The sequence below is a fragment of the Numida meleagris genome, chromosome 5, assembly GCF_002078875.1.
Source record: "Numida meleagris isolate 19003 breed g44 Domestic line chromosome 5, NumMel1.0, whole genome shotgun sequence".
Lineage (NCBI taxonomy): Eukaryota > Metazoa > Chordata > Aves > Galliformes > Numididae > Numida > Numida meleagris.
The window spans coordinates 66,274,169-66,299,976 of NC_034413.1; the positions used below are offsets into that span (position 1 = coordinate 66,274,169).

The following is a 25,808-nucleotide window of genomic DNA, read 5'->3' on the forward strand; positions in this document are numbered from 1 at the left end:
CCCAGTGAAGTGCTTCTTGCAACTCTTTTTACCATGGAATTCCACAGTTAGTTGTTTCCCTCAGGGTAGCCAGCCTCCTGCTTTGTCAGCCAAAGAGAAGAGTTTTACTACAAAATAAATATTTCCAGAGACTACTATGGAAATCTATGGAAAAAAAGTTAAATGTTGTCTCTCAAGTCCAGTAGGTACTCCTGGTGTAAGTAGCATCAGCAATGGACACCTGCAGTTCCAGTGGCTTCCTTTGTACTTGTCACAATAAACTGACAATAAACATTCCCTTAAAGCATAAAATCATAGAATCCTTAAGGTTGGAAAGGACCTCTAAGATCATCTAATCCAACCATCAACCCATCCCCACCATGCCCACTAACCATGTTCCTCAGTGTCACATTCATGCTTTTCTTGAACACCTCTGGGGACGGTGACTCCAACACTTCTCTGGGCACCTCTCTGCAACATGCATAGTATTGAGCAAAATATCCCTGCTATGAAAAGTGAAGGGATATGCTTTATAGTATGCTTCTCTGCATATACTGTAAGCAATTAAGGGTAATGTGTTTTCAAACGGTCACAACATCAATCAAAAGTAGCTGCTCATCACTCTACAGTGATTAACAGAAGCCAGGTATTTCCTTCAGACTCTCATTTTTTACCGTGGATTAGCAGATAAACAACATTTCAGGTTGAACCTTAGCCACCTTTTGATGCAAGTACCCCACTGCACCTTTTTTAACTAGAAGTGGATAACAGTAAGTAGTGAAAAGCTTGCAATTTTGTCAAACGTCTTCATCACCGCCCTTATAGTGTCAAAACAGAGGGGATATTAAATCAGGCTCCTAAAATCATAGCAGAATGAGATCTTCTGAAACATTTCAGGAATACCCCGTGGTGCAGCTGAACATCCATGTCCTTCCCTGACAACGTGAGTGCCCTGACTTCTTCTTTCTGAATCAAGAATTACCTGTCATCATGTATCCTGAGCCAAGCTGCTGATGAGGAGACAATGTGTCACACTGCAGTGCTGATTAGAAGATGTAGTTTTCAAGACAACTATTTTTTTTTTTTTGCCCTGTAGAAGCTGACAAAATTGACCTGTTTCTGAATGCATTCTGCCTTTGGATGGAAGAGAGAAAATAGCCTCAAGCAGTAACATCTGTGTGGGCCAGCTAAGGTAATGCATCAGGCTACAGCTTCACTGACAAAGAACACAGAAAAGCGGCCAAAAGAACACCTACTGATAGATACAGACTTCAGCGTGTCCTTTAAGTCACCATCCCTGTGCTGTTATTTGTACATGATTCACAGGCATGGCTTTTATTTCTGGCTGGTGTTGGTTTCAGACTGACTTCTCTGTGGGCCTAGCGCATATTTGTACTTGCTCTCTCAATTGCTCTTTTGAGAGGTAGGATGCTTGATCAGTCACAGTTTGGGCTTTTGTATGTGTACATGTTGTTTTAATGTTCGTTTTCTCCTTTCTGCGTAGCGGTTATCTCGATGTGGTGTGACATTCTCAAAAACAAAGAGCTGTAGCTAGGGAGGTACAGCACAGTGAGGATACAGAGCATGGGACAGATTTAAAAATAACACTGACTGGTCTTGTCAGGAAAATACAGATGACAGAACCCAAGCTGAGAATAAAAACGAAGCCAGTAGATGTGAAAGCAGTTGGTTCCTGTGTTAGAACTGGCACTTCTAGTCTTTCTCCAATGTTTATTGGTAATATATATCACCTATTGATAAAACACAGAAACGGAGGAGAGGCTTTGTGCCAGGAATGCAGCAAGCTCGTGAATGCAGCCTTAAAATGTAAGGATGCTGCTGGTCTTTTTCATGGGAAGGGAACAGGAGGGCCAGGTCAGCAGTTTCACGAAATAGCGCAGTTCAATTGATCGACTGGAAGCAAGGTTCCACTTCTCTCTGGATGCATTATGCATCTCAGCAGCACTGCTCAAATGAACCATTATCCGGAGTGCAGTAAGGAAGGGGCTGGCTGGATGCTTCCAGGCTCCAAATAAAGAGTTGATCTTGCTGAGTGATCTTTAATCCTTTGAAGAAATGAATCACAAAACCGGTGTGTTCTGGCCAAAAAGGGAATTTCTAACACAGGGCACTCTTTTATGGGTTCTACTGCCCTCACAGTAGCCAGAAACTACTTGAGGTAAAAAATGTCATTCTACACTTCAGAGGGTATAACTGATGCTCAACAGATCATTAGCAAGATGGATGTGCCTATATATCTGCTGCCACGGAGGTCCCAAGTGCACGTAGCACTAAAAAACATGTTGTGGGTTTGGGACAATAGCAACTTCTAGTCCTATTTTTTTCTGTTCCAAGGGCAGCCAGGAAATAGTCTTAGAAATGTTAAGTTTTAGGCATGTGTGTTGTTCCAAAGCTTGAGTTTCTCAGAAACTCCTCATTTTTGTTGATTTGGATTTGTAAATAAAGAAATGTATATCCAAGCTTTATCAAAGTAACTTTAGATAGGTAATCCAATGAATATAGTAATTGTAGCCTTAAATTAATTTTTAAGAAGGAGCAACTTTTCATGTGTATTAGAAGTTTGCAAGTTTTGTACAAGATTCTTCTAAAATTTGGATCCTTATCTGTATCAAGCTACCAATTACTTTGAGGTTTGCTCAGCCCAATTTCTTGCTTCACGTATTTCTAACAGAGATGCAAAGCAATTCTTCAATAAATTACCTTTCTGAATAGTGAAAAATAATCTGGTAGAAACCTCTGAAGGATGCAGTGCGGGAGAACAAATTACTACAAGACACAGAGGGAGCTGTAAATGTCGTTGTGATGGGTGCCCTGACAGTTTGCATTGATAATGTATTCACGTTACCACACAGCTCTGGCAATAGGTGTTAGTTTGCATCACCTAGCACACATTTCAGAAGAAAAATATTGTCTGAAAAATTGTAGACCATATAGACTGCGGTATGACGCCAGGGCTTTGCCTAATTGCGTCTGATCTTTGTTCTGATGTGTACTCTGATGTACCTGGGAGGACCTTTAGAGTTATTAAAGAAGGAAATAAATCTAATTCAGGTATTAGATCAGAATAGAAAATGGGAAAAATAATAGGTACCGGATGGCATAACTACTGAGATGCCAGACTAAGCTCCGAGTGTCGATGCACAATGTACTGGGCTCCTGTCTGCTCCATTACGTTGCTCTCATTAGGTGATACAATTTTTCTGCCAGTAAAAGAGGATCCTGGGCTCTCTGTTAGTATTTCTGAATGATTCCCTGGCAGTGGGTGGTGGGCAAGACTCTTAAACCCCAGAACAATTTGGAAACAAGTAAGGAATTGCTGCTTCAATTCAGATAGGGGATTGTTGGCTGTCCTTGGACTGAAGTATTTCTTCCTCTGAGCCCCTTTGCCTGTTGTCTCTTATCGGGTGGAACTCTTCCTAGAGGTGCTCTGTTAAGGTGTTTGGATGGGTGCATGATCACAGAATCACAGAAACTCAAGTAATATCGATGATATTTCTCCATCTTTCAGAATGATGATAAATATTCAATTGAGAAACAAAATAAGCACATGCAGGTGCACGTAAGGTATATTTGGAGAATATTCTGCTGAGAACTGTCAGATTTTGAGATCCTTAGCAAAACGTTTTTTCTTTTACCAATTGGTTTTAGTCTGATTGCAGTGCTATTAATTTGAAAGAGTGTCTTGCTATTCTTTCTTCTCATCTTTGTGACTGTTAGTATATAATTAATATAGGGAATTGTGGTGTATACTCTCAGCACAACTTATATTCTCATCTTGTTTGGGTCTTGCGCTTGGTAACATTTTCTCTTCATTGAGGAACGCTCTGTGCTTTATTAGGTCAGCGAACCATTACGGCGTGTGTATAAATTGTTCTCTAGAGCTGTTTCCTTGTCATGCCTGAGTAAGAAGTGGAAAAGGATTCTCGTATACGTTGTTTTCCTCTGTTGATTGTTTTTGCAGTTTCAGTCTTTGCATTATGACCTGCCATTTAGGCGTGCTTTCATTGCTTGCAGTGGGATTGATGCAGTTTGGTGTATTTTCACCCGTACAAAAGTAAAAAGGGAGACTGAGGCAGAGGAATTGAAGAGAACTGTGGTGCAATGGAAGATAGCTTCAAGCAAAGATGAGGAAGAGCAGCAGGTCCCTGGCCTGGCTGACGGCCAGCTGGGAAGCAAGGGCTTTGCCCACAGAAGGCACCTGCTCTGGGTGGGAGCCCTACCAGAAAAGGAGCTGCTCTCTGCCTTGGCGCTGCTCTGATTTGTTATTTGTAGTGCTATTATTCGTCTTAGGAAGTAGGCTAAGTCTTACGTGAGAATCGATGTTCTGCCAAGGTCTTTTTGTGGTCAAGCAGACAATGTAATTTCCAGAACTGTCCACTCCCTGCGCTTTTCCCACAGTAGATTTTACACCCTTTTTTTTTTAAGAGAAGACATTAAAAAATATTTTGATTAGAAATAGGCCCCCAAATGTATTGTTACTGAAATCAATTAATGGAAAAACCACTTATCCTCACATGGAAGCCCATGGCAAAGAGAAATGTGTCAATTCAGGAATCCCTGCTATTTTAAGTATGCATTTATATACAGCAGCAGATCAGACACATTTCTTTAGTGCATTTAAGATACAAATAAGGAAATGTTGGCCCAAACCCCAGATTCTCTACTCCTGCAAAAATCATACCGTAGTCTGTGAATGTTTTTCTTATGGAATGAATAAAAATTTAGTAAGGTTTCTTTGCTTCTTATTTAGGATGTATATTCAGTTCTTACCTAGATACATTCTTGTTCTCTTTCTGAAAAAATAAATTTAGACACTACTGCATGTGCTCAAAGCCCCTGTTAAAATAAATGCACCAGGTACGTGCATGTGAACAAAATGTAGCTTTGACAAAAGACCAGCTAATGGCTTTGTGACACATCCTTGCTAAGAGAGGAGAGAGGAGAGGAGCTCTGAGTGCAGACTGCAGCCAGACCGTCCCCTGAGCCACTGTTTCCAGTTTGGCTCTCTCTGTCTCCGGGAAGTCAGAGCTCACCCCATTCACCCCACGCAAAATGCACAGATCAGTTTATGCTCAGCAGAATGGGAAAGACAGTAGTAGCCCTGAATATTTTCCCCTTTGTTTTCTGTTGCAATATCTCGCCCAAGGAAGGAAGATGACATCTAATACCACCATGCTGTTATGTAAGCTTCAAAATCAAGTGAGAACTGAGATCAGTATTTCCTTTTCATATGTCCCCAGACCACGCACCCAGTGAACAAGCAAACCTGTCAATTCTTCTGCTGCTGTCAGCACAACTAACACTGTTCGTGTCAGTTACCAGCCTCTCTGTATGAGCAGCTGTTTACTTATTTCCAAACACCTACTTGCTAAGGACACTGACCATCCAGAAACCTTGGCCAAATCGTTCTTGCTTACAAATGTATCCTTGACATGTGAAAAGCAGGTCTGAGGCTAACGATGGCTGCATTCATTGGATTAGGCACAGGGGTGGTTCACTGCTCAGCTGTGTGGGAGGGATGCTGGAGCTCTTGTCTGCAAACTCGCTGATTTTGGACGGCTTGAGGCAATCTGCCTACTCAGTGAGGATGTTCCAGAGAATATACTGCCGGTTGTTAAGATGATAACTCAATAGAAGTGTAATTTGTTGAGCAGTAAAGCTTCCTGCTTGCGCAACTCGCAAGGAAATAATCTACAGAAACATGGCATGGGAGGGCTGGAATTCAGGAAGTCAGTGACTTTCACAGTACGACATTGCTTAGCAAAATTTGCCTTTGAAACCCGGTGTTCACATTTCCAGTTTAGTTTGTTTCTACCTCTCACACAAGTAAAGTCCTCATGGTGTTGGGAAGGAAGGAGGGAAGGGGAGGAGTGAGAAGGAAGTAGAGCTGAAAGAATGAATGAGAGTTATACCGCATGCTGTGTACAGGCTATAAATCCTGCCTGCAGGAATTATGGAAGCAGAGAAATAATTATCTGCTAACTTTGAGATGCAATCTGCAGGCTCCAGTGTTGGATGGGTCTGATGCTATAGAACAGCTGTGTGCAGGAATGCAGCCTCTGTTTGAAGTCATACACTAAACCCATCCAGCTGACAAGGGCAGGAGGGCTCGGGGCCCGCAGGACGGGCTGAGGTTTGCTTGGTATTCTGCAGCAAGGAGGAGGAGGAATTCAGCCTTGTTCTCCTGTGCCCTTTGCTTGCTGAGAAGCTCCAGAGGGAGCTGTGGCTTGCCTTTTTGCTCGGAGATGATCTTGCTAGCAGCAGAGGAGGGATAAACCTGGCGTCCCATGAATCTCTTTTCCTCTCTTTCTCTTCACTCCAATCCTTCATACGAAAAGTGAACTCAGCTTTTATTAGCTATCCTTAGAAAAAGTTATTTATAAAGCAGTCCAATGGAAATGTGTGTGAATACAAAACATTTGATCTGTTTGCTTTTAGTGTTTGTAAGAATGTGATAGGAATTCGTGTGAACATAGTGTTACAGTCTCATGAAATCAGTGAAATTCCAGGACAGCTACAGCTGTGCATTTTCATCAACAAGGATTTTTAAACCACAGACAAATAGCTTTTCCTTATTACTAAAGCAGAGTATGTTTTCTTGATGCAAAGTTGATCCAGAAATATATTTCATTTTGAAGTGCTGTCAGCGTTTGCCTCCTTACGCTCAACAAGACCGATTGTATTGAAAACAACGCGCAGCAAGTGAGGATGCAAGGTTGTACGATTGCCGATGCATAACCACGCATTTCCTTGTCAGCTCTGACACCCTCCCATCCTGGGTGTGGGTGTCTGGTTTGCATAGTCACCAGGCAGTTATTTATCAGCAAACACACCAGGCAAAGCCTTATATTTCAGCTGGCAGCCAATCAGACTGGGTTGATTTACGCCTCTTTGGAGGCGATGTTTATTTACATAGAGAACAAGCACAAACTTTCAGGCTGAATGCCTTTCTCTGCACACCAAGGAAGCAAAGATGATTAAGGCTGAATGGTGAAGGCATGGAGCTCCCACTCTGCCCTGCAAGTTCACAGCTGCCAGGCAGAGTATCAGCAACGCCGAGCTGTACAGGGATGGATGTGAACATCCTAAGACCCGTTGCTTTACGTTTAAAATAAACCGGTAGCAAATCTGGGCTCAGTTTAGGAATAACCTATCTTTGGTTGGCTGCCACGGCTTTTAGGTTTCACTGTCTCCTCCAGTTGACAATCCGAAGCTGCCAAAAGCAAACAGAAGCTTTTGTTTCTCTGTCCATGCAGGAGAGATTTCTGAAGGAAAGAGAAATGACTAAAGGCAGTGGAAACAGTGCCCAAATATCCAAGGGGTAAGTGCTCGAAGAACTGCTTAGAATTATTCTGTTGTCATTGTGCATCATCACTGTCTGGTAACTGTGCAGATATATATACGTGTGCAGCTAGTGACACTGTGAAAGAGCTACATGCCATGTTAACTCTTTTTGGAACATAGAATGAGTGTTGTGGTATGATTCTATGATTCTATGGTACTTTTTCCCTCTCTATGAAGGAAATAGGGTTGGGTAGTGGAATTTATTTTCCACTTCTTAATTTGGCTGTGTAAATTAGTTCATAATACATGGCTATGTAATTCTAATGTACGCCAAGTATGTCAGCTGACCAATCAAACATGTCAATGCCTAAATTGTATCTAAATCCACATGGTAAAAAGGCTCAAAGGGCCTTTGGTGTCTGAACTCTGAAATGTGGCTGAGGGCCACCTCTGAGTGGAGTGACCAGTCGTTTTCTCTGTTGGTGGGGAGGGTTTTGAGCTGAGGCTCCCTGCTGTGGTGTGGCCTCCAGACCCTTGTGTGAGTAGGATCCTCTGGTAGAGAAACTGGTTCATATGCCAGCGATGCAATAGCATAGAGCTGTAACTGCAACTGCTTGCTACGAAGAGCTGTGAACAACCCATTGGTTTCTATGGAGCACGCTACCAGTCCCTCTGCAGTTGATTCTAAACAGGAAAAACACCTAAAATATACTCAACTTTTTTCACCTATTAAAAGTCAGGAAGCAAATAATAGCCTTTGCCTTCTAGTTTCTCTTCATTCATCCAAGACGCAGCGCCATTCTTTAAGTTCTTATAACATGAAGCTAAATAAAACAGACTATATCCTGGCTGTGGAAATGGAATGAAGGCTCAGATTAAATGGCACAAAAATATTTTCTCCTCGTCAGGAAGCTCTGCTGCAAAAGATTGTACCAAGATGGGCAACAGAAATTTCGTAAGCTTAGAAGCGCGCTGTGGGCTGGAAGCAGTGGGAGCATTTAGGGGAGTGCTTTGCTGGGCTGCAGTCATGATCAACTCTTTCTCTTTGATCTGTCTTGAGATGTGGTAGTATGTTCAGAGCAGGAAGCAGCACTTTTCTAATGTTCTCTAACCTCAAAAACAAAATGCCAAACATGAGGTTTTTTCCTCCTTTCTTCCCTCCAGCTTGTTCCTGCCAGAACAGACTATTCAATTGTATCCTCCGCAGCCAGGCAGAGCTGTGCATCATGATTCCCTCCCTCTGCTGAAGGAGAGGAGAGCTGCGGTGTGGGGCTTTTGTTGCTGGAAGGAAATTTTTACCAACTTTTTTCTCTGTGTGTGAGAGACATAAAGTGCTCTGGAAATACACAGATTCTTCCTGACAAGAATGGTTGTTTTCGCAGCTCCCCTTTAGCCAACTTCAAACGGGTTAAGAAATTATAATAATAATAAAAAGTTTTCCTGTACGTATCCTAGATTCCCTGAGTGACAGAAATTGTTGAGCAATATTACTTGCGAAAGTGCCAAAAAAACCTATTTTCCCATTAGAAAAATAGAATATGAATACCAATGCTAAGGTGGAGAGGGAGTTTTCAGTAACAAGAGCAAAGGCAAGGCATGATTAGCTTTTGTTAATGATTAGTATGAGATTCCAGTGTCTTTAAAGTTCTCTACTGCTCTGCCTTTGGCTTTATTTTTTTTTTCTCCCCAAAATCTTTAATGCAAAATAATTAATTCATCTTCAAATACAATGAGGATTACTCATTCTGAATGCATGAAATATTTAAGGACTCTAGCAAAACATTCTGCGCCCCCCATTGACCTGAGATAACGCTATTCTAATTAACAGGTTGGTACAAGGCCTAACATGGAGTCATAGTATCATGGAATCATAGAATGGTTTGGGTTGGAAGGGACCTTTAAGGCCATCTAGTTCCACTCCCCTGCTATAGGCAGGGACATCTCCCTCTAGACCGAGTTGCTCACAGCCCCATCCAGCCTGGCCTTGAATGCTTCCAGGGAGGGAGCATTCACAACCTTGCTGGGCAACCTCTTCCAGTGAACAGGTCTCTAGTCCTCTATGTGCTATGGTAAAAATATAGATCAGTGAGAATAAATATTCCATTGACCTTGCACAAAAGGAAGAAAAACTGTTTTGATTCAGAGACCAGTGGAAAACAAAGAGAAGTTTTGGGGTTAGGGTTAGGATGAGTTTGTAACTCACTTTTCTGACATCTTCTTCCAATGTAGCCCTCAGTACAGGAGCACACGTTGGTTCGAACACAGTGGCCACCATTCTTACAAGGAGGAATGCAGACAGCTAGAGAAAGAAAGGGAAAAATTTGCTGCACTGAAACCACAGCAGGCAATGTCACCTAAATATAGGCCCTTTATTGAGGTGTGTGTATGTTGGGAAAACAGTCTGCAGAGGCTCATTGTTTATTCAGGGTAGAGAAGATGTCTCTCCAAAGGGTAATTCAGGCGGGTGCCCAGCTGAGAACTCAGTTCTCCCAGGTTTGTGGAAGGAATGTGGGACACGACTCCTCACACCTAATCTCTTTTAGATACCTGAAGCTAAATGGTGGGAATATCCCAGAGAATCTCCTTGTTTTTTAGCTCTAAATAAAGGGCTTCTTCAAGAGAGCTGCCCTTGAAATATCAGTATTTGATATTTGATAACTTTGTTCTGGCATTATTTTTCCCCCTCCCTCAATGAAGCTGGAGGAAGGGCTTTGCTTTTCTGCAGCATCCAGCCACTGTCCAAATCACCTAGGTTTTGAAAATCACCTTCTGTGTTGAACATCAAGAGAGATCATCAAGTTACAGAGTCTGCATAATTTGTCCCTCTCTCTTTCCCTGCCAACATCACAAAAACAAAGAGCTTCCAGCAAGCTCTACTGTCATTAATCATTCACTTGCAAAAACATGCATTAGGATTGCATTCATGTAGGAACTCCAGGGAAACAAAACAGAGAGAGAGAGATAAACATTTAATATTGAAATAGTTCATTTGGTAATAAGAGTGTATTTATATCCCCAGATTTGGGAGGGAGTTTTAATGCCAAGCTCAGTGCAGGTGTCTTGCAGCTATTTGAGCTCTAAACGTTAAGTTTCTTCCTCATTTCTGTTCTGCTTTGTCTAATGGATAGTTAAAAGGATTTACTTTGGTTGGATATTAGGAAAAATTGTTTCTCAGAAAGCGAAGTCACCATCCCTGGGAGTGTTCAAGACCTGTAGAGATGTGACAGTGGGGGACATACTTAGTGGGCATGGTGGGGTGGGCTGGGGTTGGACTTGGTGATCTTAGAGGTCTTTTCCAGCTTTAATGATTCTGTGATTAGTTTGACTTCCATAGCATGAGTGAATCGAATCAGAAGCACCATTAGCCTCAGATTAGAGCTTTCCTGTTTAGGAGATGGATTCAACACCAGGTCCTACACAAAAATTAGGGTGATATTTGATCAGATATTTGAGCAGAGGCCTGAGGAAGTCCTATGTAAGTCTCCCATCCACAACACGTTCGGATGGTCAAGCAGGTGATATGGTGAGGCCCATCTGAAGAAAAACCATCATCTGGCTCTGAAACACACTATAATACCCACTATAGAATGCAAAATGAACAAAGTTGAGCCATGCTTTAAAGTTGAATTGAACAGATGCTAATTAGTGGTCAAATTGGCTTCACATAGTTTTAGATTAATTGTTTAGTTATCATGAATGCCATCCTAAATAAGTGCCTGCTCCTTCACAATACAAGAACACTTTAATGCAGATTTACGACAGACCACAGCATCCACACAACACACAAAGAGTTATGACAAGGCAAATCTCTCGATATACTGCATGTGGGGGCAGGCGATGATATAGGCTGCTGTTTATGTTTTAAGCCTGGATCCTTTATCAACATGATGAATAGAACTTTCTTACCTCTCTGGCACTGGGGCCCATAGAAACCGTAAGGACACGTGCAAGTATTTGGTCGTACGCAGATTCCTCCGTTTAAGCACACGGGATTGCACACAGCTGTATGTGAATGTAAGATAAATTTATTCATCCTTTATCACTCTGAACTTTTTACACTAGGTGCTCTTTTGCTGCTGCACGTGTCATTAGAATAAATATTGCTAGCAATGCTGTGATAAATTTCACACAGTCCTTGCTGGTCAGTTGGGTTGTGGCATTTATTCATTGTCATCTCAGTGGGTGCATTTCAGTGGTGTTTTAGCATAGCTAGAGGGATGAAATAAAATATTATTTAATAGTTTATTTCTGATATCTTCCTTTGGCTTGCCCAGCTTGTTTGTTTTCACTTTGGTATCCTGACCACCAGCGATCCCTAGGTAACAAAGTGCAGTCACACTGCAAACAGTCTGGATAACCTGGAACAAAGATATTAGCCATTTGCTGCTTTGTCTGAGTGCAGCAGAGCAGAGTGGCATTTCAGGGAAGCTGAATAGGTATGCACCACAAAACCTCTGTTTGTTCTGCCTCATTTAAATGCCAGTTCCCACAAACATATTGGCTCATGTATCATCAACAAAGCCACGGGCTTTGCCTGTTTATTTATCAGTTATTACTATAGATGATATAACAGGCATTAGGAATTAAAGGCTGTCTGACATATTTCTATGTGGCAAGTACCTGACTGTAGAAAAAGAAGGTATTTCAGCTGTGAACTACTTTAGCTGGGAAGTCGCTGTGTGAAGAATAAGGACGATTGTGCAGAGTTTATTACAGAGCAGCACTTTAAAACAGGCTTTTCCCTTCTATCCCTTTTGTCTTTCAGTGTCTTACAGAATAGCCCATTAGATAAATTAAATAAATTTAAGCTTAAATAAATTGTCACTAAAATGTTTCAGAAGAACTAAAGGAGAAATAAAATGTCAATTTGGAGAGAGAAAAAAGTGAAATTGTAGTCTAGATGAGAGGCTTTTCTGACTGGGAAGCAATCACTTAAGAAGTCAAAATGGACTTCACTCATTGCTAATGGTAAATTTGGATTAGTTCCCTCTTTGTCCTGGCTAGTTCACAGATGTCCACACTCTGACAGTGTTTATATTTCCATTTGTAAAAACCCTGTGCTTCACTGTTTTTTTTTTCTTGCTTTGCTACCCATGCGCATCCAGATATTCCTGTAACATCACTTCAGGAAGGAGAGCCCAGCAGTCTCCAGGAAATGCTCTGCCCAGCACACACAAAACAGTGCTGGAGAGCTGAGGCTGGTATTCTTTCATTTAAGGTACTGTCAGACAAACAAATCCCGTATCTGCTGTCTTGGGTTGAAAATTACCACCTCTTTTGCTGCTGCTTGTCCTCCTCTTAGAATAATCCTGTTTAAAGTCCCCGTCCACTGCCAGTACACATGTGCAAAACTCAAGGAGAGTAATCTCTGGCAGGAAAAGGAGGAGATAGGAGAGTCAGAACAGCTAGCAGCAATCCCGATCATTTACACTGGATCTTAGCTAGGCTAATTTATGTGTCCTCCATAGGTCCGTCATTTAGAAAAATCTCAGGGAGAAGGAGGTTAAAATGACATCCCTCACCTTCCAGGAGAGGTAATGCGGTCTGAAGGTGTCTTAGTCATTTAATATTTGCCACAGCAAAGGCAGATTGCCTCCATAGCCTTGAGGTCTGGGACTGATTAAGATACTTCTCATGCTTGCTCCTTTTCATATTTCAGTTTTGCATGCCTTGTCCCGGGTGAGTGCTATAGTGGCTGTGCCTTGGGAGGAAAGTGTGTGCTCCAGCTTTTAGTACTTCGGCCCTGAGAGGAAGGTCTGAGCTGCTGCTATTCAAATAGGGTTCAGAGCTATCAGTCCTGACCAGATATAGGTACCTAATTCCGGGCCTCACCTTGTCATTTTGTGCTGACTGCTGGAAGTGGTTTTTCCCTGACTGCACATTTTGTAGGTGCTCTGCATGCATTAAGTAAGGCCAGGAAGAGCAGTTAAATATCCTACAGTTATCAGGGGAAGTGGATGGTTAAATTCTCCTTCTGAGCCTACTTTTGTTCTATCTTACGCTGTTACGAGCCATCTTCTGTAATGGCAAAACTGGGACTAAGAACAGGACCAAAAAACCTTGGTTAATAGACAGGCTTCTGATAATTTCCCTTCTTTTGGAAAGTTCATTCTTCTTCCTTAGACTACGCAGTATTGGAACTGCAACTGTAGTTGCTAACTTAGCAGCAGAAGTCACGCTGACCTGCTTGCATTCTCTTCCTAGCTTAATCAGCCCTCCAATTTCTGTCTCCATAATCTCTATTTTGAAGCTCAGATTTGACTGCATCCTATTACAAATCACCAAAAGCCAAACTATTCTTCTTTCTCCTAACCTTGAGAGAAATGTGTAGGACTAGAAGCAACAAAACATGGGAATTGCACGGATCTTGAGCAAGACATTGCCCTCACCACTGCCACAGAGGCACTGGACTGTGGGGCAGGACACCTTTGAGCTCTGCATGGACAAGGCCAATGCAGAGCAAGGTCATGGCCATGGCCATGGTGATTTTTTGAGCATTTCCACTGGGAATGTAAATCAACACAATGCCAAAATCCCCATTGATAATTATCCTCATAGGCAGAGGCTACCAACATTCCTGAGGCTGTAACTGCTGACATAGTGAATAACTTTATTTTCACACTAAGGATAAACTCCAGCAACACATGAGTTTAAACAAAGATGCACAAAGATTGTGCTTGTGGCTTTCCTGTGACCTGAGATTCAGCTAAACAGCAAAACTTATGAATACTCACATAATTTCAAGGCCTCCTGAGGCTTTGCCTATGTCTCCTGCTCTTCTTACATTTCAATTTTTCAAGCAATTCCCGCTCTGCCTCCTGAATTGTACAAACCACTTGGATTTCAGGCAGCCAAAGAAAGGAGTGACCAGTGGTTTTTTACCACTTACCTATTTCACAGGAAGGGCTGCTCCATCCGCTTCTGCATTTGCACTCGTCCGGCGACACGCACACCCCACCGTTATGGCAGTGCCTGTTACACACCACTGGAAAACATACAAAGGATTTAAATCTGCTATCAGTAATACTGATGTGGATCATAAAGGTGCTCGATTACAGCAAAGAACTGATTGTTTTAGTCCAAAAAGGTAAACTGAGGGATGATTCTGTCCCTTCCCTTAGTTTTCTTTCTCTTTTTGCTCACTCTTTCCATCAGAAGCCTTGCATCTAAAATTCTCTGATCTTAAAGTATTCAAGCTACCCTGGCTCACAGATAAAATTATATTCTTGTCAATGGCAACCTGATATTTAAGTCAGCAGCAAGGGCTATAATAATGCTGCTGCATATGTTTCACCATTCAACTTACATGAAACAGTTTGAAAGCTGATTTTTTTCCCCAGATATTGAATATATTTTCTGCATATTGAACCTCTTTTGTGACTTGTTTTGCACAATAACGTTACCCTAATAGGCTAATTGGCATGGCCTTTTCATGTTCTCACAATCAGTATTATGGCATTCATTCCCACAACCTCGCATTTCATAAATGTTGCGATAAATAACGTGGAGGTTTTTGCTTGTTTGTTTTTCCAGAGGCAATTTTATGTGGAATGTGTTGATACAGATGTACATATTTTTACATAATACAGCTATGTTGCTGGTGAATATGTGTACTGAAATAGTTCAGCTGCTGTATTAGTACAAAAAATTACACTTTGATTTCCTTGCTGTATTCAGTCACCATTTTAGGGGGAAATACAGAAATATAAAAAGGCTTTTTATGCCTTATCATTCTATTTAAATTTAAACATGTAAGGAGGAGAAAAGGTTCAGAGAATTTGTACATACTTGTTTCACATCGAGGACCAACAAATCCATAGGCACAGGAACAAGTATTCTGAGCTACACAAGTTCCTCCGTGCTCACACGGTGGGTCACACTGCACTGCAAGAAGCACAGAAAGAGTAAAGCATGAGAAAAAGCAAACAGCTCAAGTACTGCGTTCTGTGCGGTTATGAGCACAATGCTTGTTACTGATTTTCGCAAGCTATTTTATTACTCCAGCTACCACTTGTGCAGTATAAGAACAGGTATCGCATTAGTAATGGAGTGCCAACGTGATCATGTTGTTTAACTTCTGAGTATGTCCGTCCGTAAGTGCATACTTTTGAAGTGGAAGACTAATTACAATTGTGGTTCGTAATACTAAACTCCTTGCCCATCCCTCCATCGAAATTATCCTCATAGATAGTTGGTGGCCGTCCCTCTGTACCTGGCACTGGTGACACCGCACCTCGAGTGCTGTGTTCAGTTTTGGGCCCAGAGAAGGGCAGCGGAGCTGTGAAGGGTCTGGAGCTCAAGTCTTATGGGCAGCAGCTGGGGGAACTGGGGTTGTTCAGTCTGGAGAAGGGGAGGCTCAGGGGAGACCTCATTGCTCCCTACGATGACCTGAAATGAGGTTGTGTTGAGGTGGGGGTTGGCCTCTTCTCCTAGATAACAGCGATAGGACAAGAGGTCCTTAAGTTGCTCTAGGGGAGGTTCAGGTTGGGTATTAGGAAAAAATTCTTCTCAGAATGAGTAGTGAGGCATTGGCACAGGCTGCCCAGGGAGGTGGTGGTGTCACCATCCCTCGAGGGGTTCAAGAACCGTGGAGATGTGGCACTGAGAGACGTGGTCAGTGGGTTTAGTTGGGGTGGGTCGATGGTTGGATTTGGAGACTGGAAAGGTCTTTTCCAGCCTTCATGATTCTATGATTCTATGTTCAGTGAGCCCTAACAGGTGTCGGAAGTTACCCCGGACAGAGGGGAAGTGTTTCCTCTGCATAGAAAGGGGTTGTAAGGAAATTTGTCACCAAAATGACCAACATTTAAACAACAATTTAGATGTTTAATAAGTAGTGTGCGAGCTGCAGAAAAAGCAGACAACTATATAATAAATTCTTGATGTATTGCAGTACGCAATGTCATTCTGTGGAAGAGAGTTTAAGCAGGTGTAAGGCATAAAGCTGGAAATCACTGCAGGTCTGGAAACAGGTTATTTGCTGAATTTAAGGGACTTTTGAGAGAGTATCAGATTGCTTAGCTGTTTTTTTCTGAGCACTTATGATTCCCATCTAGAGTCTGATTTCGGCACATTCCTAATGGCTTTAATTGTTCGGGGGTCTGGAATATTTAACCTCCTAAACTTAATGTTTAAGGTAGAGACCTAACAGTTGGTATCTGTATTTGTAACCTTCAAACAAGAGGTATTCTTGTATGCCAAGTTCAAGAGAGTAAAGGGGTCACTGCTGTAGGAAGCGCGCTGAACCTTATCCTAAGAAGCAAGAGCAAGGCGTATGTCAGCTGGAGCTCACTTATGCCCTCAGAAAAAAAAACCCACATCGCATAACAGTGTGAAAAATATCTATCCATGTGCTTGGGGAGCGAACAGAGAGAAAAATGTTGTACTTTGGCACACTTTACTGGCAGAGATGCATATTTTATAATGGGTCTGAAGCTAAGCAAGGTTATTTCAAGGAACATGCATAATAGCGAGGAAGCTACAGAGATCTGAAAGAAAGCATCTTTCATTTTTAGTATTGTTCGAAGGGGAAAAAAAGCCAAAGTACATTTTGTTCTTAAAAACTGGAAAACGCACTGTGTAATTGGAAAGCTGAATGAAGGACAAATATTTGTGGCACCACGGAATTTCAATGAAGCTCATGCGTTGAGGGCCTCCTCACCTTTGTGCTGTCACCAAGCCTTCAAAGAAAGCCATGGCGTATGAACTTTGCCATCCAAAATGTTATGAAAGCCACCACACATTTCTCAATTCTGCTTAAAAAGACAAGCGCCAAGAAAGTACCTTTAAATAAACCCTTTCCACACAAACAATTTTAAAGAAATACATTTGGGATTAGATCTGCTCTTCAGGTACTACAGTATTTACAGCTTTTGCTACCATTCAGTTTTAAAGGTGAAATTCCCAGTACTGCATTAACATAACTTTAGGATTTGACATGCCTGAGCACAGAAAACTTGATATAGTTCAGATCCATACTATTCATGCTGAGAATGTCATTAAGCTAAATTCAGTTTTGATTTGATGGGCTATAAGGTTTAGACATTTGCAATTCAGAGTGTGTTTAGCTGAAATTTGAAGTGTACGTCTGGGGGGAAAAAAAAGAATAAAAACCCCACATTTTCTGAGTAGCTGAATAGGTTTGGTTTAGACCCACTTAAGCAGTTAGCATTCTGCTTTCCCTAAGTCCTAATCCAGCCCCGGCAGCTGCAGCAGGTCAGAGGCTTGGGCAGCTCGGGGCCTCGTGCTATTAGGACAAGCAGCAGGTAGCAGCCTGCGATGAAATAGGAAGGGGAAGAAAGGTGAAAGAAATGGAAGCTGTTTTCAAAGGAATTTGTTATCCTTTTTACATGGCAGCACTATATTTATGTCACCTCTCACATTCAGAGTTTTATGACAGATCTTGCTGAAGTCAGTGGCAGCATTCTTCTTTGAGAGGGGGTCCCAGCCTGACTGTGGCATATGCACACGTGAAACATTTAACTCTTCTGTGCTTGGGGAAGCACAGAACATGCTTACAAGGGATTTATCTGAAAATTGAAATTAACTGTGGGTTGAACTGAATGATAGAAGGGGCCGTAAGAAAGAAGGGGACATACTCAAGGGACATGTATTCAAGATGCTGTACTGAGGGACATGGTTTAGTGGGGAAATATTGGTGATAGGTGGACGGTGGGACTGGATGATCTTGGAGGTTTTTTCCAATCTTGGTGATTCTATGATTCGGTGATTCCACTCTTCAGCAGGGTCTGTTGTGACAGGACAAGGGGAAATGGTTTCAAACTAAATGAAGGGAGATTTAGATTGGACATAAAGAAGAAGTTTTTTACAGTAAGGGTGGTGAAGCACTGACAGAGGTGGTAGATGCCCCATCCCTGGAGACACTCAAGGTCAGGGGGACAGGGCTTTGAGCAACTGATGGAGCTGTGGGTATCCCTGTTTCTTGCAGGAAGTTGGACCAGATGCCCCTTAAAGATGCCTTCCAACTCAAACAATTCTATGATTCCATGATATCCTCTGTGCAGGGAATCAGTAAACCTGGTAAAAATGTACTGCTCTTTGTGAAGTACATGGAAAGCGTTTCCTTTCCGGCAGTACGATGGCTGCATAAAGCCTCCAGGTGCCTCTGCACTATGCCAAGCGCAATGACATTCAAACACACATTACGCTTTATTTCAGCGTGTTTTGTACATAGCACTTAGAGCGAATGTGTCCATTTGAATAGACTACTTTCCATCTGCTCTTTACACATTTCGAGATGCATCTGAACTGTCAGGAAAGTACATGGTGTTTTGTATATTAGAACATTTTTGCCCTTATTGTGACATTTAATAGCAAAATGTTTAAAACTATTCTATTACTGGTGAATAGCAAAAGATAAAAACTGAACACTGGCTGCACTGGGGAAGGGAGAGCAACGTTCACCTCAAAGACATTTTTCTCAGTAACAGAAATATAGTGTTTATGTCAAATTCTTTTCCAAGACTTCTATCTTTCATCTTCTGGAATGAACATTTTTTTCCATAAACATTTGCTAAATTGTACAAAGATATGGCAGTGTTTTTATACTAAACATTTTTGGATGGTATAAGATAACAGTTAAGAGAAAAGCATTCCTGCAAACGGTCAATCTTGCTGTCAGATGTGTTTATGTTTTTGTTTATAATTTAAAGTCTGGAGGTGAAAATGGAGAATTCCATTATTGTTTTATTTGAAAAGGCTTTTTGGAAAATATCTTGAAACGACTTTTTTTTTTTTTCCATTAAAATGAGATCATGCACTTTTTATGTGTTTCACTACCATAACTTTGGGACAAATCAGAAATACTGGATGCTCTGCTGTTTCCTCCATTTGAGATACTATAATCAGCAAATGGCTTCCAGGACAGTTATTGCTTCACATCTCAACAGCGAATAACTGCTGCTCAGTCCAACCAGAGGGGTCCTGGACTTGCACCATGAAGGCAAGGCTCGTAGCTGTGAGGTCATCACCTGCAGCTTTGGTTAAAAATGTGAGGAACAATCAGGTCAGGACGACTTCCCAAATTAAGAGTGTAGTCTGCCTTGTTTCCTGTAATTATTGTACTGCATTTATTTTCTTTCAAAGGTGCACTAAGCTGCTTTCCTAAAAGTGCAGTTGAAGTTTGAATATGTGCAGCACAAGAGAGCGAAAGAAAGAGAAATAAAGTTATGTTGCAGGCTCTCCAGTTTTTCAGTTTTCCCCTTCAGTGGCTGTGGAGTGAAGCCTTTCTTTTGAATGTCTTTTACAGAGAAAAACAGTAAAACATAGGGTTAAAGCACGTATTAGTGCAATTAAAACAACTCAGCTGCACACTTGTTTAGTCCAGCAGTCCACAGTCCATTTATGAAATAAATACCCATCATAGCAAATAGAAAATTAACAAGATTAACTTGACTGAATAAATTGGGAGTACAAATGCAGACAACAGTTCTGATTAGGCTGTACTAATGGATTTTGTTTTGTGAAATGTCAGCTGAGTGCTCATCTGCAGTCAAAAAAGCAAATAAAATGTTGGGAATTGTTAGGAAATGAGCAGAGCACAAAATGCCAGACTTTATTATGGCCTGTATCCATGGTGAGCTGCATCTTAAATACCATGTGCTGTTCTGATCCCCCAGCTCAGGAAAGCTATAGTAAGAGGGGAAAAGATATAGAAAAAAGTAGTAAGGATAACCAAAGTTATGGAAAAGGTTTTGTACAGATAAAGGTTTTGCACATGTAAATAGATTAATTATCTGGGGAAAAGACTGTGTTCTCTAAAAACACTATGTTTTTAGTTGGTAGGGTGGTGGAGAGCAAAACTTTGTACGGGTTCAGAAAACACTTGGATAAACTCATGAATGAAATACATGTTGGGAAATATCACTTACAAAGACTTCAGGTTTGCTTTTTAAAGTACACAATGCGTAAGTTACTGGGAGACTATTCTGGACAGTATCTTTATGTTTCTTTCCCAAATAATTCTGGACATCTGCTGTTAGCAGCTGTTGGAGACAGGGGAAGGACTTTTGGTTTGATATGGCATAGTTTTTTGGGTGTAAAAATGTCAGACCAGACAAATGTCAGCTCTGAATTTTTAGCCTAGTTTCGCCCAGCTGTGTATCCTGAGGTCGTAATACATTCCCATCTACTTTGTCTTTCCCATTATTCTGAAAATTATTTGGTTTTGTAATGTCAAGGCAACGGTGTACTTTAACCCTTGAGAAGAAGGAGTGACTGCTACCATTCAAGATTCCCCCTTCCCTTGGGAAATACTTTACAAAAATCTGTAAGATATCCCAGAGTTTTACTGACTTAAGATTTATAAGAAAATAATTGTTTCTAAAGTAATACAACCTTATTCTCCACAGGAATTCTGAGGAACTTTTGTCTACTAAAAACTAGAAAGATAATAGTCCTTAAATGTCACCTAATACAAAATTGTTTCAATTAATTGTTTGTATTTTACAGAACTGAGTCTTTGATTTATTTTAGTTTTAGTAATCAGACACTCCCTATCAAATAAAGTTGGGGTTGGAGAAATAAAATCAAGGATGACCAGGAATTTGGCTTAAATCCTAATTATTCTTCACTCTTCAGGTTTAGGTCTCTTGGAAAGAAGCACAACAAAATCGCCCAAAGCAGAATTTTTTGTTAGCTTCAACTCTGTTATCGAGTGGAAAGGACATGTTCCACCTTAGGGCACCCTAAGGAGCTCAAGAAATATAACAGCTGCTCTCAGACAGTGCCATATGCACAGACCCTGGTGTATAAAATGAGCCCAGGGAAAAGACAGCATTTGTGTCCTCATCCAGTGGATGCGGTGTCACTGAAAGTGCAGGCCTATGCCCCTGTTCTGGAGTGGAGAATGGATACAGGATGGCCAGCAGTTGACCTCGGGTGGTAGCAGCACTGATGTGTATTTCCGAGCACTACCCTCCACGCTTACACAGTGACACGTTCCACGTGTCACTTACATCGGGCTAAAGAAAGTATTAGAAACATTCTGAAAACAATCCTATTTGAACTAATCATGCATTATTAAAGGATTCATTTTTTAACTCTTGTCATAGTGAGCTGAAATATTTAAAGCTCTGTAGGTGTTAGAACATTCCAACAGTGCAGATCTGGCAGGTGATAGGGACCATCCCATAACACTGCTAAGAGCCTACCATAATAAAATATTATTTTTATAGCATTTAATTTTGTTGTTGGAATAGGCTGCTCAGGGAGGTAGTGGAGTCACTGCCTCTGGAGGTGTTCACGAAAAAGGTAAATGTCACACTGAGGGACATGGTTAGTGAGCATGCTAGGGATGTGTTGACGGTTGGACTTGGTGATCTGAGTGGTCTTATCCCACCTTAACAATTCTATGATTCTATGATGTGTATAGTGACACATAGAGTGGAAATTATAGATTCCTCATCCCCAGAGAAACTCTTGGAATTTTACTCCACAAAGAAAATCAAGCTTCTTCTGCAAGTGAATGTGCAGAAGAACCCAGTGGACAGCAGTAGGCCTTATTTCTTCTGCTTATTTTTATTACACTATAGGTGATGTCAGCTTTCTCCAAAATGCTGCTCCAGAACAGTGTTTGTTGGGGCCTTGCCAATTTAGCAGACGCACCTTAATATTAGGCCATTGACAACTGATAATTCTGCAGGAAGAAAAAAGAGCTCTAAAACTGAGAAGCTGGCCAGCTGTAGGAAAAGGTAAGGAAGTGATGAGTAGATTCTTGAGGAACTACTTCATCTTGGCTCACCTGCTGAGCAATTGGCTTCTGCCAGAAATAAGAGAATTCAGTCTCTAATGCTTATTTTGCAAGATGGGTAAAAACAAGTTCCAATGTTTTAGACATTAAAGAAGAAAAATCTGGCATAATTTATTTTAGAAGACAAATTCATTTTCATGATGCTGCTTATTTTTTCCCTACCAGTCCCTGCCAGCTTGATTTTGAATCTGTAGAACTGAAAAAAAAAATAATCTACATTCTGTCACAAGATAAATGCCACCCGGTAAAGCATTTATTATCTTAGAATATTTTCAGACACTCTTATTAAACAAAGGTCAAATCCCCTCAAGCTCCACAGGTATTAAACCTTGCTACCGATGGACTGCTCCTTTTATCTCGGTGAATTTCGATATCAAATGGCATGGTGACTGCTCTCACAAAGTTTGGTCTCATCTAAACTTTGGTCACTTGTTCAGTTTTGCTGCCATCTTAGAGAGTACTGCTGTTTTGAGGGCAATTGATACAATCGACAGCAGGCACTGTGGCAAGTCCTTAATTATTGCAAGGGATTATCCTCACCTTTGTGCTCGGTCGGCAGTTTCAGGTACACAGAGGGGCTTGGGAGGAAGCAGAGAGGTTTGCTGCTGAGCCAGGTGATGTGCTCAGTGACAAGAGACAAATAAAGGATGTTTGTGTGTTGTGCCGCCAAGACCCGAGACAGAGAATGATATTGGTAATAAAGCATTTCATCTTAAGGACTCTCCAGAGGGATTTTCAGAAATACCAGTAATTGAAGAAAACGTCTTGGGTGACAGCAAGAGGCACAGGTAGATTTATGTTTTAAGGAGTATGCCGATGGACATACTAAATATACTTATACAAAGACAGCCGAGGTCCATGTTTGTACACATTCACATGTCCACCATAGGCTGTGTCTTTGAGGTGAGGCTGTTCTGCACTCCAGCTTGCACTGGGCTTCCCGATACCCAGAGCCCCTCAGTATGTTTCCAGCTCCAGGCATAAAACAGGGGTCAAAGACAGGGTCTTTCTCACACCAAGTAACCTCCAGCCCTTTAGAATGGTCATTTTGGAAATGTGCAAGCAGGTGAAAATTGTGACACATGGGATTATAGTAACCTTTTCTTGTGCATTTTTGGAATGTGTCTCCAGGACTGAGCTAAGCAGGGAATCCCCAGGATGCTGAGCTGGGCCGCAACCCTGCACGACTCTGTGCTGTGTGTGCAGAATGTGAGCAACCACACACAAAGAGAATTAAACAGACGATGCACACACTTTTTTGCTTTGTGTAGTGAAGGGCCAATTAAGACATCAACTTATCAGAGGGATTTCAACAAAAGGTGTAATTAACGAGAACTAAGTCAGGGTACTCAGTGTTTTAAAAATGTGTGGAATACTATTGCTTTGCTGAGGTGTTCTAAGCTGTCTAATAAATAAGTCAATATATTGTGAAAACCCTTCTGGTGCTATCCATTTTGGATAACAGGTTTGGTTTTGTATTTAGGATATTAGATAATTATTTAAAAGTAATTTTTAAGATAGAACAATTAGTTTTTCATAGAATATCATTGTGTAGACAATGTAGTCAATTTTACTCTTTCTCAGAGAAGTTTTATATGGTTTCAAATCTTATGACTTCACTAGAATGAATCTGGCCTTAAGCAAGGGTAAGCAAGAACACAATCTATCTCTGGTTTCAATAGATTAGATATTATCAAGTAAATGCATCATTTTTATAAGCAGAAAGGTCTTTTTATGAGTTATAGGATAACTTTTTCCATTATTCTAAAATATAATTGGCTTTGAAAACCGGTATGATTCCAGCTTGCGAAAATCTCTACATTTGTAATCAAAATTATTTATTATTTTGGAGAGTGAATGGATTTGAAGGCAGAAAAGAATTTGAATGAGGATTTCCCCTCGCTCCTTACCTTCACATGTAATTCCATTCCCGGTGTATCCACTGGGACAAGGCCCACATTTAAATCCTCCGTCTTTGGCTAGCTCACACTGCACACCACTAAAGCATGGAGTTGAACCACAGACGACTTTCTGATGGGACCTACTAATGGGTTTTGGCAGTTCCACGTGGTCCATCACTACACTGGACACCTTTCTGAGGGCTGTGGTCTGTGCTGGAAGCCTTGCTGGGGGAGCAGGTCCAGGCAGGAGGCTGGCACTCTGTGGAGCTGTGTCAAAGGAAAAACCTATTTCATGCAAAGAGGATGTGAGGGGTGTTTCCAATGAAGCTCTCTGCTGCTCTGTTGGGGGATTTTGGGAGAATTCCGTCTTTGAGTCTGTAACTTGACTGGGCCATTTCCTGGGAGACAAGCTGTATCTGGAACGAGCTTGCTGAACAGCATGTAGTCGTGCAAAGAATGAGCTTGCATTTGTGTTGAGATGAGAAGGAATGGTCCATCTTGTTCCTGGTTTGTATTGTTTAAAATGCACAGGGGTAGGGGTTGTCACATTGGCAGATGCTGTTTTGGGATCTGGCTCCTCATGCAGAAGGAAAGCGTGTGTATCACTTCTTTTTTCAATGAAAGCCTGTTTCTCAGATATAGTGGACTCCATATCAGGTATTTTTGCTGACAGTATCTGAGCCTGGGAAATCTTCCTTTTCATTGTAAAGGATGCTGTATTAATGACTGTGTGGTTTCTTTCCACAAAGTATGTAGTTTCTTGCCTCGGAATTTGGCTTTGGGAAAGAAGGGAATAAATGTTTCTTGATGTCTTGCCTTCCTGATGAGAGCCTTTGGCATCTTCACTATTTCTTTCAGCAACATCCGTATGGCTTTGGGAAGATCTAGAAACTAGGGCAGAAGGAAGGTATGTATTAGTCAAATCTGCTAGTCTAGTGTTTGAAGAAAACATTGTGACCATTTAGATTATGAGCAAACAACAGAATATCAATTCTAGAAGTAAAAGAGATAATCTGTCATCTATGCTCAGGGCATATCTATGCTGGCTGGTATAGAAATATCTCAGTGTATCTTCTATGGGTAATAGCATAGGGAACTGCAGAATAGCTGTTTATGATTAAGATGAAACGTGTTTATGCTGGCTTAATATAGAGCCTAAGATAGTAAGTCTCAGTGAAGGTCAGACATTATTCTTTGAGGTTACAGGTTGCAGCTAGGCAAAAACACTTTCCATGCTGGTTTACCAGTTTTAGCCTCCACTAGTCCGTGAGGTTTTGGCACTGTGTGCCATTCTCTGGGTCATTGTACAGTTTGCGACCACCTGAGCTCATATTAATTTCTGGTTACCTGTATATGTTTCATTAGAGTGCTGGCAGGTGTTCTGCCAGGCAGTACATAATGCAGAGACTTAGCAGTCAAGCTCTTGCAGTCTAGGAGTAGGGTGAGACAATGCAGTTTGGGACAGATAGAGATCAGAGATGGAGAAATGAAGAAATGATAAGACAGTCCTTGGCAAGATCATGTACTAGACAGATTCGAATCCCATCACATCAATGTATGACTTTTGCAGTCTTTATGGCAAAGTAAAGTTTGAGGAAAGCATGTAAAGGAGACAAATGGAAAAGCTTTGTTAATAGTGTGTACAGCTCCCTCCAGACGTGAGGGGCAGCATGTAAGAAAGAGTGCTGGTTTGTAACTGTCACCCACTTGTTACAAAGCCAGCCACCTTTTCCGTTGTGTAAGGAGGGATGATAGATGGGGAGAGGGTAGTCTGTGAAGAGCCTTGGAAGTGGAGACGAGTAGTTTGAATCAATACTTTCAGGAAGATTAATGGCTATCTGCTGACTCTAATG

The 25,808-nt window shown here is 41.4% G+C and overlaps 1 protein-coding gene and 1 long non-coding RNA gene across 16 annotated transcripts in view; one reads left to right on the forward strand and one right to left on the reverse strand.

Moving 5' to 3' along the window:
- The window catches only part of LOC110399405 (von Willebrand factor D and EGF domain-containing protein-like), a 168,267-nt gene that overhangs the window by 18,933 nt on the left and 123,526 nt on the right, over positions 1-25,808 (reverse strand). For all 3 annotated transcript variants that reach the window (XM_021398038.1, XM_021398037.1, XM_021398039.1), the window contains 5 exons: positions 23,965-24,846; positions 15,073-15,168; positions 14,174-14,269; positions 11,191-11,286; positions 9,488-9,583 (listed from right to left, as the gene is read on the reverse strand). In XM_021398038.1, coding sequence (XP_021253713.1) covers positions 9,488-9,583; positions 11,191-11,286; positions 14,174-14,269; positions 15,073-15,168; positions 23,965-24,846 — 1,266 coding nt within the window. The remainder of the gene's footprint in view (positions 1-9,487; positions 9,584-11,190; positions 11,287-14,173; positions 14,270-15,072; positions 15,169-23,964; positions 24,847-25,808) is intronic.
- The window catches only part of LOC110399406, a 140,755-nt gene continuing 121,801 nt past the window's right edge, over positions 6,855-25,808 (forward strand). For 5 of the 13 annotated variants that reach the window (XR_002439187.1, XR_002439188.1, XR_002439169.1 and 2 more), the window contains exon 1: positions 6,858-7,321. This is a non-coding gene — a long non-coding RNA (uncharacterized LOC110399406). Of the gene's footprint in view, positions 7,322-25,808 lie in introns of all 13 variants that reach the window. The other 8 variants (XR_002439178.1, XR_002439172.1, XR_002439181.1 and 5 more) reach the window with 6 other exon arrangements.